This window comes from Neomonachus schauinslandi, chromosome 6, assembly GCF_002201575.2.
Source record: "Neomonachus schauinslandi chromosome 6, ASM220157v2, whole genome shotgun sequence".
NCBI lineage: Eukaryota > Metazoa > Chordata > Mammalia > Carnivora > Phocidae > Neomonachus > Neomonachus schauinslandi.
In genome coordinates, this window is record NC_058408.1 from 58,812,720 (window position 1) to 58,831,800 (window position 19,081).

Genomic DNA, 19,081 nt, shown 5'->3' on the forward strand with positions numbered 1-19,081 from the left:
CAGAGTTCCTGTGAAGATTAAATAAAAGTACATGTAAAGCATGGAGACCATGCCTGGTAGGTAGATGGAACTCCTTAATGCTAGGTGTTACTAACTATGGGGTACGTGAGCTAGATCCTTAAGGATGAGTAGGGTGGGCATGGCAAATATCCCGGGAATCGCGAGTATTCTGTGCAGCCGAGGGTAGGGAGCATGCGTTGCAGGGAGGAGGGGGTACCACTTTAAGAAAAGCAGCGATGGGGGATCATGAAGAACCTGTGCATGGGGCCAGAGAGGCCGGCCTTTGCCCTGCAGCCCCAGGCACCTTCTGAGGGGCATCACAGATGACTGCCCTGCTCATGCTCTCCGGCCTCCATCAGGAAAGACTTCCAACCTTCGTCTTTCAGTGATTCAAAAGAGGAGAAACCTGAGGACATGAAAGAGGGTCAAAGGGAGACTCACATACTTTGGAAAAGCTTCATCCTGCTTCAAGTTAAGGTTTGCTCAGAGTCAGAGTCCAGATCTGGGAGTGCCAGCCAAGAGTGTGGTTAATGGTAAAAGTTAGGCAAGCTTGCATCTGGTGTTGGATGGAACGGGGTGGGGTTTGTTCTCAGAGCCTTCGGACTCCACCTGCCTCACGGAGCACCAGAGTCAGATCAAACCCAGTTCTGATTTTTAAAACATTTCAGTCCACAGTGGACAATTTGAGAGAAGGGTTCCTCCACCCTTCTCTATCTGAAGACAGAAGAGATTGCTTCCTTTCACTTAGTAATCAATGGAAACAAGCCAGCAGCGAAAAGAACAGGGACTCTGGAATCAGTGAATAAGAATTTCAGTCCTAATGTTTCTACCTTGTAGCTGTAAGTCACTCACAGCCTCTCTGACCCTTAGTATCCTCATCTGAAAACCCTGGGATGAAAACCCAGAAGGCTGGGAAGAGGAAAGAGGAGATCCCATGTGTGATAGTTCTGAATATCCTTTGTAAGGCAGCTGAACTTCATGTACTGAAGGAGTAGGAATTTGGCTATCAAGGAAGGAGGGAGGGGTAATTCTGGGGGCTAGAGCACTTTAGAGGAGGAGGTTCTTGAAGGATCAAAGGGTGGGTATGCGCCCTGCAGCCAGGGAGGATCTTGAGCATCCTGAGTGAAAGGTGGCAGCCATAGGGTCAGGGTTGTGGGGGTGGAGAGCGGCCGGGGACAGGAAAGTTAAACCTTGCCAATTTGACATCAGTGCCTCTGGGAGACGGGGTTTCTCTCTGCGAAATCTCCCCAGCTGGAGCCCAGGGAAGTGGGAGGCTGACGGTCCTGTGCGTTCCTCTTCTTGACCACAAGGTGTCGCCACTGCAGCGAAAACATCAGCTTTAGCCGGATTTCAGAAACTGTATTAGGTCGTTTCCAAGAGGAAAAGGGGCTTGGGAGCCCAAGCTCAGAGTCAGAGCAGATCTTGTGGCACTGGATATGCCCTGGTTAATTCCAGACAAGCTTCTAATGTCCACCGTTTCCTTTGTGGAACAAGGCCCAGAGCCCAAAGCTGGGCTCTGATAACCGGAAAGGTCCTGGAGGCAGTCCGAAGTCTTCTGTCCTGATCGGTCGGCAGTGTGCTGTGTACACCTCACACATAGACTGAATCTCTATTTTTTTTTTTTTAAGATTTTATTTATTTATTTGAGAGAGAGAGAGAGCAGGGGAGGGTCAGAGGGAGAGGGAGAGAGAGAATCCCAAGCAGACTCCATGCTGAGTGTGGAGCCTAATAACTCGGCTCAATCTCACAACCTTGAGAACATGACCTGAGCCGAAATCAAGAGTTGGACGCTCAACCGACTGAGTCATCCAGGTGCCCCAAGATGCCTCTTAAAAATAAAAAAAAATCCAACTAGTTTAGAAAATAAGACCATTAGGGAGGAGGAGTTAAGATGTCGGAGGAGTAGGGGGACCCTAAGTTTGTCTCGTCCCTCAAATGCAACTAGATACTTAGGAAATCATTCTGAACACCTAAGAAATCAATTGGAGTTTCTGAGAAAACAAATACTGCAAGTCTACAAGCAGGAAAGTGACCACCATTTGGAAGTTAGGAGGTGCAGAGACCTGAATCCAGTGTGATAAAGCGGAGTATACGGCAGCAGGGAGAGAGCCTGCTTAAGGAGGCTACTACAAAGCATTATAAGCAGCGGAGTGCAAAATCGGAACTTTTAGAAGTCCACTGCAGTGGGGGACGTGCCTGGTTTAAAGGTGCTCAGGTGGCAAAGTGGGGCGGAATCCCAGATGTGACACCATGATCTGAGGATACAAACATAGTGATTCCACTAGGCGCCTGCACCCCAATGCTTATAGCAACAAGGTCCGCAATAGCCAAACTATGGAAAGAGCCCAGATGTCCATTGACAGATGAATGGATAAAGAAGAAGTGGTGTATATATATACAAGGGAATATTACTCAGCCATCAAAAAAAAAATGAAATCTTGCCACTTGCAATGATGTGGATGGAACTGGAGGGTATTATGTTAAGCAAAATAAGTCAAGAGAGAGACAATTATCATATGATTTCACTCATATGTGGAATTTAAGAAACAAAACAGATGAACATAGGCAAAGGGAAGGGAAAATAAGAGAAAAACAGAGAGGAAGGCAAATCATAAGAGTTGCTGAACTCTAGGAAACAAACCGAGGAGAGGTGGGTGGGGGGATGGGGTAACTGGGTGATGGGCACTGGGAGGGCACAGGAGGTAATGAGCAGTGGGTGTTATATGCACTAAATTCTACCCCTGAGACTAATAATACACTGTATGTTAACTAACTTTAATTTTTAAAAATTTTAAAAGAAAAGAAAAGAAGACCATTATTACTATAACCTCCATTTAGGGACACCCAGTGCTCATTAGCAAATTAGAAGCTCTAAGAGTTCTGTTGTTAAAAAATGTATTTAACCCTCTCTCAATGATTTTGAAATTTGCTTTGGTCATGGACTGCTTTTATAGTACCGTATGTTAATGTCACGTGTAAGCAATATTCCAGAAAGCATTTGGAGGCATGAAATTCTAGGGTAGAAACATATAGAGAATGAGCATCCAGAAGATACAGCTGGGGGTTTCAAGGGAAGAATCTGAAGAAAATACATAGGAAAAGATTGGAAGAAAATAACCCAAATCATCAGCTGTTATTTCTAGCTGGTGAAATTATGGATGATTTTATTTTATTCTCTGTTCTTTATACCAGCTTTCCCTGACCCTTCAGATGAGATTAAACTCCCTTGCTATAAACTCAAATAGCATTTCCATTTCTAACTCTAATCACCCTGTGATCACCCTGGTTTCTTGTCTGTCAGCCCTCAGGCCAGGACAGAGACTGTCTTCATCTTTAGGGCTATGGCGATCAAGCTTCTAAAGGTTTTCTGGACTGGATTGATTTAAATAATAGCTTCATATCATGTACAAATTCTTATAATGAACCTACTTTAGTTGTGTAATACCTATTTTTTTTAAAGAAAATTGTCAACTGCTCCAGAGAGTTCTAGACCTAAAACAGGATCATTTCTTAATTTTGTGACATTTGGCAAGTACCTTAACTTCTCGAAGCCTCCAGTTACATCTGTGACATTGGAGATTGAATATTTGTCCCACTTCCCGTACAAGATTGCTGACAAAATCACAAGACGTCACATTTGAGGAAGTATACAGAGTAGCACATCCAGACAAGGGAAATCTGCACCAGATACAATCTGGCAAGAGATTGGAGGTGGGGCAAGGGGGGGGGGGCGCCGCACAGCAGGGGGACTGGCCAGAGATAAAGCTCAGGTGATTGCAGGACCAGATCTGTAACCCTGTGATGGCATTAAGAAGCTTGGACTTGTTATTTTTTTTTTACGTTTTTATTTTAATTGCAGTTAACACACAGTGTAATATTAATTTCAGGTGTACAATATAGGGATTCAACACTTTCACACATCACCTGGTGCTCATCACAAGTGTGCTCCTTAATCCCCATCACCTGTTTAACCTTCCCCCATGGTAACCATCAGTTTGTTCTCTAGAGTTAAGCATCTTTTTCTTGATTTGTCTCTCTTTTTTTCCCTTTGCTCATTTGTTTTGTTTCTTAAATTCCACATATATGGACAACAGTACGGAGGTTCCTCAAAAAGTGAAAAATAGAACTACACTATGATCCAGTAATCCTACTACTGGGTATTTACTCAAAGAATACAAAAACACAAATTCAAAGGGATACATGCACCCCTACGTTTGTAGCAGCATTATTTACAATAGTCAAGTTATGGGAGCTGCCCAAGTGTCTATTCACTGATGAATGGATAAAGAAGAAGTGTTATGTGTATGCAATGTAATATGCAGCCATAAAAAAAGAAGGAAATCTTGCCATTTGCAACAACATGGAACTGGAGGGTATAATACTAAGCGAAATAAGTGAGTCAGAGAAAGCCTGGACTTGTTGTTGAAGATTAGGAGCCACCTCTGGAATGTCTGAGCCGTACAGTGACTGGGTCCCACTTGCCAGGTCAAACATCTCCTCTGGATGAAATGCAACCACCTGGTGGCAGAAGATCTTACGAGGCTAACTCTGCCGCAGATTAGAGGAAATGGTCTCTAACTCTCCACTCAAGATAGCAGTTATGACAAAGCATCTTTGAGGACAGGGCATATAAAGAGGTCTAAGCATAAAGCTCTCCCTTTCAAGGTGAAGAGATTCATAGGATCACAGATTTGGCAGGAAGGTTTCTCATGAGGACTATTGGACCATTCTTGATTTCTCAAAGACTTCTTCCACGAGTCCAAGCTCAAGGACTCAGTTTCGGAAGACCATAGAAGTGGTTATAACCGTATCTTCTAATTAGAAAGCATTTTCATGTAATACATATGTATTTTATGTTTCCCGAGCACTTACTACACATCAGGTGTTCCGATGTGGGCTTGCATTGATCAGTACCTCATTTTATGCTATTAGCGTGCCTCACACAGACTCTTGTTATTTATAAATAGAGAAGCTAAGGTTCAGTGAAGCTAAGTTCCTGGGCCAAGGTCACAGAATTAATCAGGGGCAGAACCAGGGGGCCTGACTGAATTCTGAGCACTTCAGAATTGGGCATCCTGCCTGCAGCTGTCCTGGGAGGCCTAGAGGTGGATACTCTGCCTCTCTCCATGTTTCAGAGGAGGCTCGGACAAGTTCAGCCGCAGTGCTCGTGTCTGCCTAGGAATTCAGGTCTCCAGATTCCTAGGTGTTTCCACTGACCTGTGGTGCCTGGGCTCCTCACCCTCACTGTTCTTCCTTCCCAGTCACAGGCCAGACCTTGTCTCTGAAGAACATCTCCACAGATATGTCGGGTTATTACATCTGCACCTCCAGCAATGAGGTGGGGACCGCGTCCTGTAACATCACTGTGGCTGTCAGACCTCGTAAGAGCGGGTTGGGGGCCGAGCGGGGGAGGGGAGTGGACCAAGGCCGAAAGATCACTGGCTTGGGGTCCAAAGAGGCAGCTGAGAGAGACGCTGTGGAGGTGAATTGGGGAGCCTCTTCGGCAGGGTAGCTGGGGTGACCTCAGCCAGACGCTCCCGGCCTAGAGGTCAGTCCAGGTCCCTTGGTTCTTTGCAAATAGAGTCTCAGGCTGACTTCTGGAGACCTGCTCAGCCCTGCCTGCCTTTAGGGCCACTCAGTGGGCCTGAGGGAAGTGTCCAGAGTCAGCTGCCACGGAGCCTGGACCTTATTTTTGGGGTGGGTCACCTCCAGCAGCTCAAGGACAAGCTAGATTACGAGTTGGCATGGCTGACAGCTGAGGACTTGGCAGGAGCCTGGGTCGCCCAGGGAGTGTTGAGATGCAGATCTACTGGCCTGTGCATCTTCGCATCCGCCTCCATCCTGAAGCGTAGTCTCTAGACCTACCTGGTCACCTTTCTGCAAGGCCATGCCCTTCATGGCGTGTTACTAGAAGCTGACAGTACTCCCTGGGCTGGGAGGGAGGCTGGGCCTGCGCAGAGGCTTCCCTCACCCTGGCTCACCAGCCCCAGATGCCTGGGCTCAGGTCAGGACTCGGGAGGTGCCGCTGCCCTGCTCTGTCTCTTGCAGCCTCCATGAACGTGGCCTTGTATGCGGGCATTGCGGGCGGCCTGATTGCAGCCATCATCATCCTTGGCATTGTCGTCTACTGTTGCTGCTGCCGCCAGCAGGAGGACGAGGCTGAGGACATGGAGCCGTGAGTGCTTGCGGGCACCTGTTGGCGGGGGCCTGAGCAGGGGGCGAGGACGTGTCACAGCACCTCATGGCCTTTGCCACTCACACCACCCCTGGGGACAGTGGCCCCCAAGTGGCCTTGCCGTCCTGGTGCCCGACTGCAAGGCCCGTAGTTCCCCAGGCTTCTTGTGGCCTGTCCGGGGCAAGCGCGGGTGGGGCCCCCTCCAGGGGCTGGTCCCTCCTGGTCTGGCGGAGCCGGCCCGTTCCTACAACACTCTGAGCTCATGAGCAGAGCAAGTCTGTGCCACCCGCCTGTCCACTCGGAGCCAGCCCCCCAGCCCAGGGTCCCTTCGCATCTGGGCGGGGAGGGGCTGCAGGTGCGATGGCTGATCTTCCCATAAGGAGCACTGGGCCCAGCTCCCCCAGCCTGAGCGAGGGCAAATCCTTCCCCTCTGTCCTCACTGCTCTCAGGAATCGGGCGGCCTACCAGAAGGCTCCAAAGCAGGTGAAAGAGCTTCAGACAGAGCAGGACGAGGAGGATGACTAGGGGCAAGAAGACCAGAAGAGCGCTGGGCGGGAGTCCCCCTGCCACGCTGACCGGTGACCGGAGCATGCCGCATGCAGGCTGAGGTGGGGGGAAGATGGGTGCTCATTCCTCTGCCGCCTGACTCCCCTTTCCTTGCCCCATTTTTCTGGCCCTCCATTCCCGTCATTGATGGGATGCTTCTTCCCTATGTCATCTGCTGGAGGACTTGGCTAAGGGGACCTTACTGGTGACTGACCCTGCCAAGGGCCCTCACCCACAAAGTGGCCCCTTCCCACTGCCATGCCTAGCTCACAGCCTGGCCCCCAGCCTTACCTTCCTGTGTAGCTGGCGGGGGGGCTCCCTGAGGCCCAGGGCGGAGCCTGGGTGCCCCTGGTTGTGAGCCCTCCGAAATGTGTGCTCCCCGCACGCACAGCACCTGGGGGAGCCCCTGGGGGAGGGGTTGAAGTCAGTACATACTTGTTGAATAAATGAGTCTTGGAAGGACTCCCTATTATTTATCCAACCTAAATGAAAACTCCTGCTTCAGGACCCACTTTGGCCTCAAGCTCCCTTTCCAGCTCATCTCCCGCCACTTCCCTGTACAGTCCAGAAACTCTCCGCAAGGGCCACCTTCCGCTCCCCTGCACACATCCTCAGGGGCCCCTCACTTTCTCTCCCTGGCTGGGATGCTGTTTCCATCGCCGCCTGTCCCAACAGGCCCGCCTCAAAATCCCAGTGATTCCTATAACTGGACCCTGATCTCCCCGACACATGGGAACAATCTTGTCACCTTGTCTCACACTCGTCATGGGCCACACGGCAGTTTTCTGAGCATTAGCCTATCCCTAAGCTAATGTCTGAGCTCCTTGGGCCAGAGCCCAGCCTTCACTCCCCTCGCCACATCCCAGGAGCCCTCCCAGCAGGTGCTCACTCCAGCTGAATCTGGGTGCCTATCTTGATAGGTTGCGTCTCCCCCTCCCTGGTTTCTCTGAGATGTTTGTAGACTCACGACTCCTCCCCCCAAACCCCTTGGCTACTTTAGTGAAGGGAGTGTGTGCTGATGTAAGTGAACACACACGTGTGCACAAGCAGGGGATTGTTTCGGCTGGTCCCACATGCTCACTTCATGATGACTCTTCTCGAGAATACCTGGCATGACCTCCCCTGCTTCCTGACCCCTAACCCTGGCCCTGCTCCCCCACCAGCCTGGCGTGTCGCCCACCGTCAGATCACAAGCACTGTCCCAGCTTCGGGCTCGTGGCCTGGTGGCTAGTTTCACCCAAGTGCAGTTACATCATTGTCTTTTCTGGATGGTCAGCAAACTAGTTCTCGAAATCTATCATCCATTTATGATTAAAAAATATATATATAGGGGCGCCTGGGTGGCTCAGTTGGTTAAGCGACTGCCTTCGGCTCAGGTCATGATCCTGGAGTCCCGGGATCGAGTCCCGCATTGGGCTCCCTGCTCGGCGGGGAGTCTGCTTCTCCCTCTGACCCTCCTCCCTCTCATGCTCTCTGTCTCCCATTCTCTCTCTCTCAAATAAATAAAAATAAAATCTTTAAAAAATATATATATATACACACACACATACACATATATGTATATATTTTGTTACATTCTTCACTTCATTCAAAATGCGATTAGTGATAAATTTGTTAGTGGAAATTCTTATTTCCTTTTTAACGTGGGTTTGTTCACACCGAGGGAAAGCTCGCGTCCCGTGGGTTTGTGTCTACTTACCGCACGCCTCTCTGCGTCCTAGGAAGGGCGAGGCAGGGTGACGGGGGAGCAGAAGGTGGGATCTGTGGGTCGCAGTGCCTGTGTCCGCAGTAGGGTCAGGCCGGGTCTCTAGTGGGTGCTGCGGCCAGGACAGAACCCGCCCTGGTAGCAGAGGAATGTTCCAGGCGAAGTGCCGGACAGACGGCGGTGGGCCTGGCCGTCGGCGAGCGGGCTTCCGGGAAGGGGGTGGCGATGTTCGTACCAGTTATACCCAGGATGGGCCCCTCCTGAGAGGCGAGGAGGCAATCCTCCTGTTCCAGCTGTCGGACAGAACAGGCGGCTCTCGCTCCCCAAACCTGCGACGCTGTCACTCCTGCCACCCATTCAAAGTCCTCTCGCCATGTCCCTTCCCATGGCACCTTGTGCCCCCTCCTGTCCCAGCACCCATCACGTGGTACTGTCCCCCCACGGGCTGTTTCTGCCTCGGCCTCTGAGATTTGTGAGGGCAGGAGCTGAATCTCATTCATGGCCTGGCTCATGTTGGCACTGGAGACATGTGTGCTCAATAAATAATGTTTGGTGCCAACATTTCTTGCCCAAGGGCATCTCCTGGGCCTCTGCACCTTGAGGTGCCTTCCCGGCCTCGCGGGCAAGGCTCTAGAAGCGTGTTCTTGACGGAGCTGTGGCAGGGGGCGGCCCCCTCCCCCGCTTGGGGCTGGCTCGGCTCGCCGTCCCGGAAAGGCTCTAAGGCTCACGTGCCTTAGCTCCAGGCTCGTGTAAGAAAATGAGGGAAATCAGGACCCACTGCCTTCATTCAATAACCTTAAATCAGCTACTGCCTCGATTTAAAATGACAAATCGTTTGTGAGCACCTACTATGTGCTGGCTGCAGGGTATATAACGGTCACCAAGACACCATTACTCAGGAGGAGCTGAAGTCTAACTGGCGTTCTCTCCCGTGAGTCTCAAATCACGTTATCAGCTGCTGAGGCTACAGTCTCCTGCTGAACTTATTTCAGTCCAGAAACGGTGGGAATGAGACGGTTGCAGGTTCTCTTAGAGTCAAAGTTAGCGATCCAGTGTCGTAGGCTGCCAGGCATTCCCTTCCCAGTGCATGGTTTGCAGCTGACAGGTCAGAGACTTAACGGTGCTTGAGAAGAGAGACAAAGGCACCATTGTTTGAGGACAGACAGTGTGCTAGACACTTGCTAGGCATTTGAAACAATTTTTCATACAATCCTTACTGACAGTTTCAAATATTAGGGCACATGGCAAGACGAGGCGTGCATATTATCACCAAAGGAAGGACTCTGGCTGCCCGGAGAGGTCCCTTCAAAGTTGTATGGACTTGGTAAATCAGCCACTCTTCAGGGGCGTGGTCTTAAGTTGCTTTTGTGTGTGTCCCCACTGCACTGGCTTCCGAAGGCAGAGTGACATTAACCAACCTCACAGAGCCTGATGTACAATACTAACAGTGAACACTGAGATAGCACTTCTTCTGGACCAGCCACTGTTCCAAACACTTCCCATATAGCTCTCATAATCCTCACAGCAATGCTGCGAGTTAGGTGCTATTATTATTCCCATTTTACAGTGGAGGAAGCTGAGGCACAGTGAGTTTGAGCAAGCTGAATAAGCACAGAATGTCACTTTGTGATTTGCAGCTATTAAGCAGACCAGACTGTCTACCTACCCAAGGCATTCTCACCCCATTAGCTCCGTGCCCTCAGTTGCTTACTGAACATGGAGTCAGGACAAGGGAACAGCTTCTCTACAGCACTGTGTATCACCAGGCATCGTGTCATCTTGGGGGGACTGTGAAGCATTCACCAGCCTTGCCCCATCCCTGCAGGTTCTGGTTCAGGGCCCTGAGCATCTGCAGGGGTGAGGCCCAGTCCCGACTGGAAAGTGCTGTCCTGTGGGAAGGACCTCCTCGGGGACACTTGCTATTGGCTCTTGAGTTTGCTCGCGGAGATTGGCTATCTTCTGGCTGATTTCCAGAGAGGTCTTTCTACCCTCTCCGTTACAGACGAGGAAGCTGAGGCTCAGGGAGATAGCATCATTAGAGTTAACATAGCTGGTAGGTATCAGAATAAGGATCAGACTCAGTTCTGTCTGATTCTGAAGGCCACGCTCTTTCCACTTGAGCACATGTCCTCCTGACCCCATGCATATGTACAAGATGACTGAACGGGGAAAAGACAGGGATGGAGAAAGAGTTACAGGGTTTTTATTTGTTTTAAATTGGTATATGGGGATTGTTACCTATTAAAATACAGGCATTTCAGATATAACACTAGATGTGCATTTCCAAAAACTGCTGCATTCTGCAAAATCACATGCTAAAAATAAGAGGACTTACAAGAAAACTAGGATAAGAGGCAGACCACAGGAAACCAGTGGAACTTTGTAACTGGATCCTTTTAAAACAACAGTCCTGGTAAAAATACAGTGGTATTAAATCTATGCCGTTAACAGCAAATATCATAGTCATCAAACTTTGACCCTCAAGACCTTTTGGCTTTCCTTTCTATAGCGACTGACTTACCAAAATTAAAAAATGATCCAAGAAATTCATCTGGCTATAGAGTTGGGGGGGTCTCCCTTTAAAAATTTTGGCTTTTATCAAGTGCATTGATTTTTAGCTATGTGCTTATCTTTGTACTTGAATTCTCTTGTTAGTGTGTGGATATATCCTGCCTTTGCCAGTTGTGGGAGAGGGCCAGGATATGCTGCAAGGTGGGTTTACCATTAGCTCGTGTTTTTTAAAAAACAATCTTTCCTTCTTTTTTTAAAAGATTTATTTATTTATTTGAGAGAGAGAGTGCAGGGGGCGGGGCTGGAGGGAGAGGGAGACAATCTTCAAGCAGACCTCCCGCCGAGCGTGGAGCTGGACACAGAGCTGGATCGGGACCCTGAGATCATGACCTGAGCCAAAATCAAGAGCTGGATGCTCAACAGACTGAGCCACCCAGGCACCCCCTTCCTCTTTTTTTTTTTTTATGCAAGGGGTCTTTTAGTATTAGTCAACTTAAGCCAAGTTATGTCCTGGTAACAATGTAAAGTTTCAGTGGCTTACAACAACAAAGGGTTATTTCTTGCTCGTATTACCTGCTATCTCAGGTTGGCTCAGCCCTGCTGCACATCTTCCTCATTCTGGGATGCAGGCTGAAGATTAACCCAGCTCTTGGGACAGTGCATCTCACAGCAGAGGGAAAAGAAAAAATGAAAGACTTTGAGGAGACTCATAAAGCTTCTGCTTGGCAAGGGCTGCCACCCCTTCTGCTCCTATTTTGTGGCACAGAGCAAGTCACATGTCATTGGGACATGGGCCCACTGTCCTTCTCAGGGAGAAACAGTGAATATATTGAATCATCAAACCTTCGTTGTCTCCTCCTCTATACTCATAGCATCCCCATACGGTTTACCATAAAACAAAGTGGATCGATTCTTGAAATCACTTAACTTGAAGCCACTTCTTGAATGAAAGGAAGGCACTTGTGCAGTATCTTTAGCTCTTTTATTAAGGCCATCATGTATTGCTCAGGGTTTGTCTTTCATTGTGGGAAAGCTTGCTCCTCATGTCTGGGAAAGCCATCACCTTCCCAACGCCCAAAAGGACGAGGGGAGGGAAGGGGGCAAACCCTTCCAGAACCCAGTGAGAGCTAGCAACATGGAGAAGGGGTTTCCAGTAGGAGGTGGAGTCATGGAGAGATGCCAATGCCAAATAGCAGCACCAATGGAAGGAGTGGGCAGAGGAGGAAACACTACTCTCCCACCCCACCCGCCTCCCACTGGCAGAACCCAAGGAGAAGCCAGATGGCAAGACATCAGGTCATGCCTTCTGTGGGGATCAGCCTCTTGGAGTAAAAATCAAGGAAGAAAGGGGAAGAGGAGGGGGGTGGGGAGTGCAAATGGAGAATAACCGACACATCTGCCTTCACCTATAACCAATTATGAGTATTCTGCTTCTACCAAGTACTAAATCTCTTCATCCCCACTCCTCTGCACCCCCTGCACCTTCTTAAGGGGGTGAAGAGAGATTCATTCTACTTCTAAAAGAGTTAAAGCTCATTCCGAGATAACCCAGTCTAAGTTCCAAATAAGGAATTTTAGAAACACTCAGCCTATTTTGAGGGCTGAAAGAACAAGGGCCTTTCAATGTCTTTCCAATTCCAGAAAATGGGGGACTGATTCTTCAGATGGCTGGTCCTGTGACAGCATCATAGTTGACTGGGAGAGGCTGCAGGAGGGGTGCATATGGAGACGCCAAACATACACAGGAAGGTGGTGTGATTCTATGGTATCCCTCCACTGGATTTTTTTCTCCTTCCACTATTTTTCTTGAAATAATCTCAAACCTACAAAAAATGTTTAAGCACAACACAAAAGACTTTTCCTGAACCATTTGAGAATGCCAACACAATGCCCTATCACCCTAAATATGTTATTATATATGTATCATATTTAATGTGCATTTCCTCCCTATAAGGATATTTTCCTATGTAGCTGAAATACAACCATCGATATCAGGAAATCAGCATCAATACCCTCAGACCCCATTAAATTTTCCCGATTTTCCCAGTAATATCCATTAGAGCAAGAGAATCTAGTTCAGAATTACTCATTGCATCTAGTTAGATATAATATCTCTGTCTGTCTGTATTTTGTAGAAAGTCTCCCAATTTGGGTTTGTCTGATATTTCTTCATGATTAACCTCATGTGTTTTTGAGAAGAGCATCACAGAAATGGAACTGTGTTCTTCTCATTGCATCCTATGGGATGGCACAGGATTTTAATTTTCCTCTTACTGATAATGTTAACTTTGATCACTGGATTTAAGTGGTGTCTGAAAGTTTTCTCCACTCTAAAGTTACTGTTTTCCCGTTGCAATAAGTAACTTCTTTTTTTGAGAGGTTCTTAGAGACTATGTAAACATACCATTTCTCATCAGAGTTTTAACTTACTCATCAATTGATTAAATCTCTATGGGCTCTTGTGTTTCTATTTTATCTCCTGGGTTATAATCCTTTGCTGTCATTACTTATTTTGATGCTCAAATAGTCCCAGATTTTGGCCTTGGGAGCTCCTTTCTAGCTGACTTCTTTGACCTTTGACAATCCTATCATTCTTTTTACATTTCGTCACTTTCTGACATAAGGTATTCAGGTTCCTTTTGTACTTTCTCTTTCTTAGCCCTGAAATCAGTTGTTTCCCCAAGGAGCACTTGTCTGTTTTAGTGAAAAATGGTGTTCAGAAATGAAAATCTGAGAATTAGGTGTGTTCATTGTTATTGTTTGCGAGGCCCTCTCAGCAGTGTAAAGATTTAGTGAATGAATTATGTATATATCATATATAAAAAGTTATATGTAATATATAATCATATAATTTTAATAATATGTAACTTTAAATAATATATATAATTGTTAAATAATTTTTCTACATAAACATTATCTTTACTTTCCCTCTATATTTATTTCTATATTAATAATCTCTATATATTGAAGATCATTAGTTCACACCAACGTCTCCTATTCCAATCCAACAGGCCACAGGGTTCGAGTTTTCTCCCCTTCTATATTTGTAGCTTCCTCCTCCAACAGTGGGAACCCATGGGGCAGGGATCTTTCTCCTTTCAGATATGCGAGAAGTTTGGAGACGATTTCCCACAGTAAATTTGTCCCTGATCTCCTCTATCAGCAAACCTCCCCTCCTCAAAAAAAAAAAAAAAAAAGGAATGAAAAAAATTGTGAGAAAACACTCCACTTGGCTTTCAGCAGTAGTCCCGAAGTCGCTTGCCATTTTTATGGTATGAAGACTTCACCCAGAGCTTCAGAGGAACAACAAGATCAGTGAGAAGAAAAAGGGAGGGGACGAAAGTGATGTTGATATTGGGCTAGTCTACGGAGCCAACAAAATGAATGCTTAATTTCTAGACATCTTTTGCTGATTCTGACTCTGAGCAGTATGGCATGGCCTGAAGCTCCTAATCCTAGACAGAAAAACTGTCCTCTCTGAGCTTGCTAGGGAATTTACAGCAGGGAAAACAGGCCGACGTCGGTTCCTCTTTCCTTCATGAAGTTAGTACCCATCCAGATTGTTAGCCTTATTCTCTCTGAAAGGCATTCCCCATTATGACCAGAAGCTCCAAAAGGCATTCCCCATTATGACCAGAAGCTGCTATAGAATGAGGTACAAGAACAGGTATTACACAAATGTCTTGGCAAAGAGGCTGATGCGTTGAGGTAACTGAAAGCCAGCAGCAATCATGTCTTAGCTATAGAATAGAGAGGTGACCAACCGTTACTGAGGTCTGAGTGGCTTTGATTACCCAATGCTAAGGGAAATGACCCAAGGGCAAAATGCCTGACCCACTGAGCTTATTTCCTCTCCACTTCCTTTGCTGGAAGGCAGAGAAATTGAAGGTAAAGGGTTGCGAGGTGAAATTAAAGATAAAGAGTTGGGCGCCTGGGTGGCTCAGTTGGTTAAGCGACTGCCTTCGGCTCAGGTCATGATCCTGGAGTCCCTGGATCGAGGCCCTGGATCGAGTCCCGCATCGGGCTCCCTGCTCGGCAGGGAGTCTGCTTCGTCCTCTGACCCTATCCCCTCTCATGTGTTCTCTCTCTCTCAAATAAATAAATAAAATCTTTAAAAAAAATAAAGATAAAGAGTTGTGAGAAGGTGATAGATATCTACTCAATAAAGTCACACAGAGACCAACTAAATTGAACTACTGTAATAACCTGCTTGTCTCCCCCTGGAACTTCTGTTATTTGAATAACAACACATCCACTTCTAGCAGCCAGATCTCCAAACACTTTTTAGATTTTCCATCATTCATTTTTCCCTGATACCTTCTGGGAATGTTCTTTAATTCAATCTTCTAGCTCTAATTTTGGGATTAGGCTGGCTTCCTATAGCTTCCCCAAAAGCAGAGCCTGAGATCAAGGTGCTTGTCTTATGAGCTGATATCAGGAAGCTGAAGTGATGCAGCAAGTAGGATGGGATAGGGAAAAGGTCAGTAAAATCTGTGTTATTGAGCTGGCTCCTGCTGTGGGCATCTGGGGCTCAATTACACTGGAGACCCTCTGAGAAACTGTATGGAACATGCCTCAGAATTTTCCCACAGAAGGGATGACCAGCTGGGTTATTAACTGCTAAGAAAGACTATCTGTACACCAGAAACGTCAAGCAACTATAACTTAGGACTCACTACCAGTCAATAAATTTAAAAATCTTTACTGAGGGGCACCTGGGTGGCTCAGTCAGTTAAGTGTTTGCCTTCAGCTCAGGTCATGATCCCAGGGTCCTGGGATCGAGTCCCGCATCGGGCTCCATCTCCGTGGGGAGCCTGCTTTTCCCTCTGCTTGTGCTCTCTCTCTGTGTCAAATAAATAAATAAAATCTTAAAAAAATAAAATAAAAATCTTTACTAAAAAAAATAAAATGTACAGAATATTTTAGAGTATATAATAGTCTTTACCCTTGACTCAAGCCAAACCATCAGATCTGCATAGTTGGTTTGCATCATCTTAATTTCTTCTGGAATTCTTTTACATTAACTGCATTATACATATTCTTTTACATAGCTATGTTATTCCACTGGACACTATTGTAGAAGATTATTAGAAACAACATTAGGTCTCTCATTTTTGTATTTGCCCTTAGGATGCTGTTGAGGACACTGATCATTACATTGTAAACTTCTTATTGAAGAGAACTCACTAGAGAATTTTCTCTTGGTTCTGCTTACTCGAAAGGTTTTTGCTACTACAACAAATTTGCTATAGACATATTGTTTTAACTTTATATGAATTGTGAACTTGTGTTTCCCTCTTTGCAATGGTTAATAGGAGGCTCAAAGTCAAACTTGTGATGCAGGTCAAGCAATTCTATAGAACTTTTCTAAATAGATTTGTGAACTAACTTTTTCCATTACCTTACCTTTTTTTTTGTCTTCACAATGCTTTTGCTTTTATTTATTTTCATCTTTTATGTATTTTTGGAATGCACCTTAAGTAAGTTATTTTGAAAATAAGATGGGTTTGATTAGTAATAAGAATAAAAAAAAACAGCTATGGGGTTCGAGGTCTAAGTGCCTGGAGCTCTAAAGAGAGTTTTGGCTGGTTCAGCATTTCAAGGATCACTGGCATCCAGGAGGGGGTAAAGTCATGGATATGGAGGAGATGCCCAGCATGAGGCTGAGTGGTGAGAAAGAAGCCAAGGGGGAGTCCTGAGGACATCTCTAATGACACATGGAGGAAGAAAACTCAGCAAAGGAGATGAAAGTGAAGCCTGCAGCAAGGCTGGGGGAAAGCCCAAGAGAGGATAGCCCACACAGCAGAAGAACATAGGTTCTTCTCTTTTAAAATATCTTAAACAAACCCATCATATTTCTATTTCACCTTTTTCTCATAAAATTAACACGAAGTATTTCACTTTTTAAAAATATTTTTATTTATTTGAGGAAGAGAGAAAGGGAGAGAGAGAGAGACCATGAGCAGGGGGAAGGGCAGAGGCAGAGGGAGAAGCAGACTCCCTGCTGAGCAAGGAGCCCGATGCGGGGCTCGATCCCGGACCCTGAGACCATGACCCGAGCTTAAGGCAGATGCTTAGCAGGCTGAGCCACCCCGGCATGTTGAAGGTATTAATTGAGCAGAACTTGCCCAGCATGACAATCTTCTATGATTTTTTTCTTTCCTTTTTAAAAAATATTTAATTTATTTATTTATTAGAGAGGGAGAGAGAGCGCGCGCCCATGTGCACTTAACCGAGGAGAGGGGCAGAGGAAAAGGGAGAGGGAGAATCTCAAGCAGAATCCCGCTGAACGCAGAGCCTAAGGCGGGCTCAATCTCATGACCCTGAGATCATGACCTGAGCCAAAACCAAGAGTCAGATGCTTAACAGACTGAGCCACCCAGGTGTCCCTTCTATGATTTTTTTTCTTAATTGAAATAAGGCTACCTATGGAGAGACAAACCTTTTTATTTCCACCTTGAGTTCACTCCCCATGTTCCCAGTGGCCTTGACAGACGCGTATCAGCTGGGTCGACTGCCAGGTTAAGAAGCCTTCCAATACATCCAGGCTGAGAGCATGCCCAGACTACAGGTGGATCTCCCAGGGAGCAGAAGAGCAGGGCTCAGGAAGCAGTTGTGGTAGAAAGTGACATCAGCCTCACAGAGAGGCAGAAGTGGTTTTCTGCAGAGACCCCTGGACTTACAATTTAAGCTGTGGTCATTTCCTACCCCACTTGGCAATCAAAACTGGAGATGTTTTTGAGCTTTCTCGTGTGCTGCCAGGAGAAAAGATGGGCTTGCTGTGCCAATGGGTAATTATTTCATATCGCTCTAAACAGAGTACAGACTGCAGTTGCCTTGGAGTAGGAGCGTTCAGAGGTGGATTCAAAGGGTCTCATCTCACCCAGCACCCAGGAAGAGACTTCAAAGAACCTGCTGAAACATTAATTGAGCAACTTCTAGAAAGATCAGCTTCAGTGACTTGCAACTAGTCAGTCTTCCTATCTAAATATTTTGTGGTATATATACACATGCTTGAGGTTGTTGGGGTGGGAACTATGTAGCAGAAGTTCATGAATGGGGGCGCCTGGGTGGCACAGTTGGTTGAGTGCCCAACTCTTGGTTTTGGCTGGGGTCATGATCTCGGGGTTGTAGGATCCAGCCCCGCATGAGGCTCCGCACTTGGCAGGGAGTCTGCTTGGGTTTCTTTCTCCCTCTCCCTCTGCCCCTCCCCTCCCCCCTGCTCTCTCTCTCTCTCAAATAAATAAATAAATCTTTTTTTTAAAGAAAGTAATGAACTTTAAAAAGCATATTCAGGGCGCCTGGGTGGCTCAGTTGGTTAAGCGACTGCCTTCGGCTCAGGTCATGATCCTGGAGTCCCGGGATCGAGTCCCGCATCGGACTCCCTGCTCAGCGGGGAGTCTGCTTCTCCCTCTGACCCTCCTCCCTCTCATGTGCTCTCTCTTTCTCATTCTCTCTCTCAAATAAATAAAATCTTAAAAAAAAAAAAAAGCATATTCAAAGACATGACCCATTTTGATCCTCACAGTCACACTGTCAGTCAGCCAGATAACCACACCATCTCAGAAGAAACTGAGGCTCAGAAGAATTAAAGTGACTTGTCAAGGATTCAGGCAGCTGGTTGGTGACAGAGCTGGGGCCCAAACAGAGGTCTAACTATTAAGTCCTGAGCTTTATTATCGAACTTTTTTCTCAGAGAGAGATCCAGAACCCTTGAACAATATGTTAGTTTCTTAAGTACCATTCTACATGCCATGACCCTTAGTCCTTTCCTTCAGGAACAATCTATATGGTTTATTAGCTCAGAGTAGCCTTCCTCCTCTCCCAGCATGTTGTTTTTATCTTCCTGTTCCCACTTTTCTCTAACTGGGTTTTATTATCTCTCTTATGAAATTAAAAACATCTTGCAGTCCCTTTGAACCCATTCCATGACTCAGGAGAGCTCTGTGGCTTCACATGTAGGGTGGAGACAGGGAAGAGTCAGGCAGAAACAATACCACCACCAAAAAGTGCGCAAGACGGCATTAATTGGAGTTATTCTCTAGATCAGATGGGGACAAACAGATGGGGTTGCACTTGCATTATTTTTGCTCCCTTAACTTCTCTACAATGTTGATGCTGTGGAAATAACCCAGGAAGACCTG

The 19,081-nt window shown here is 46.7% G+C and overlaps 1 protein-coding gene across 1 annotated transcript in view; it reads left to right on the plus strand.

Annotated features, from left to right (window-relative positions):
* GPA33 (glycoprotein A33) overlaps window positions 1-6,757 on the plus strand; it is a 33,684-nt gene extending 26,927 nt beyond the window's left edge. Inside the window, 3 exon segments of the mRNA XM_044916198.1 lie at window positions 5,262-5,381; window positions 6,049-6,175; window positions 6,625-6,757. Coding sequence (XP_044772133.1) covers window positions 5,262-5,381; window positions 6,049-6,175; window positions 6,625-6,757 — 380 coding nt within the window.
* The last annotated feature ends 12,324 nt before the right edge of the window (window positions 6,758-19,081 follow it).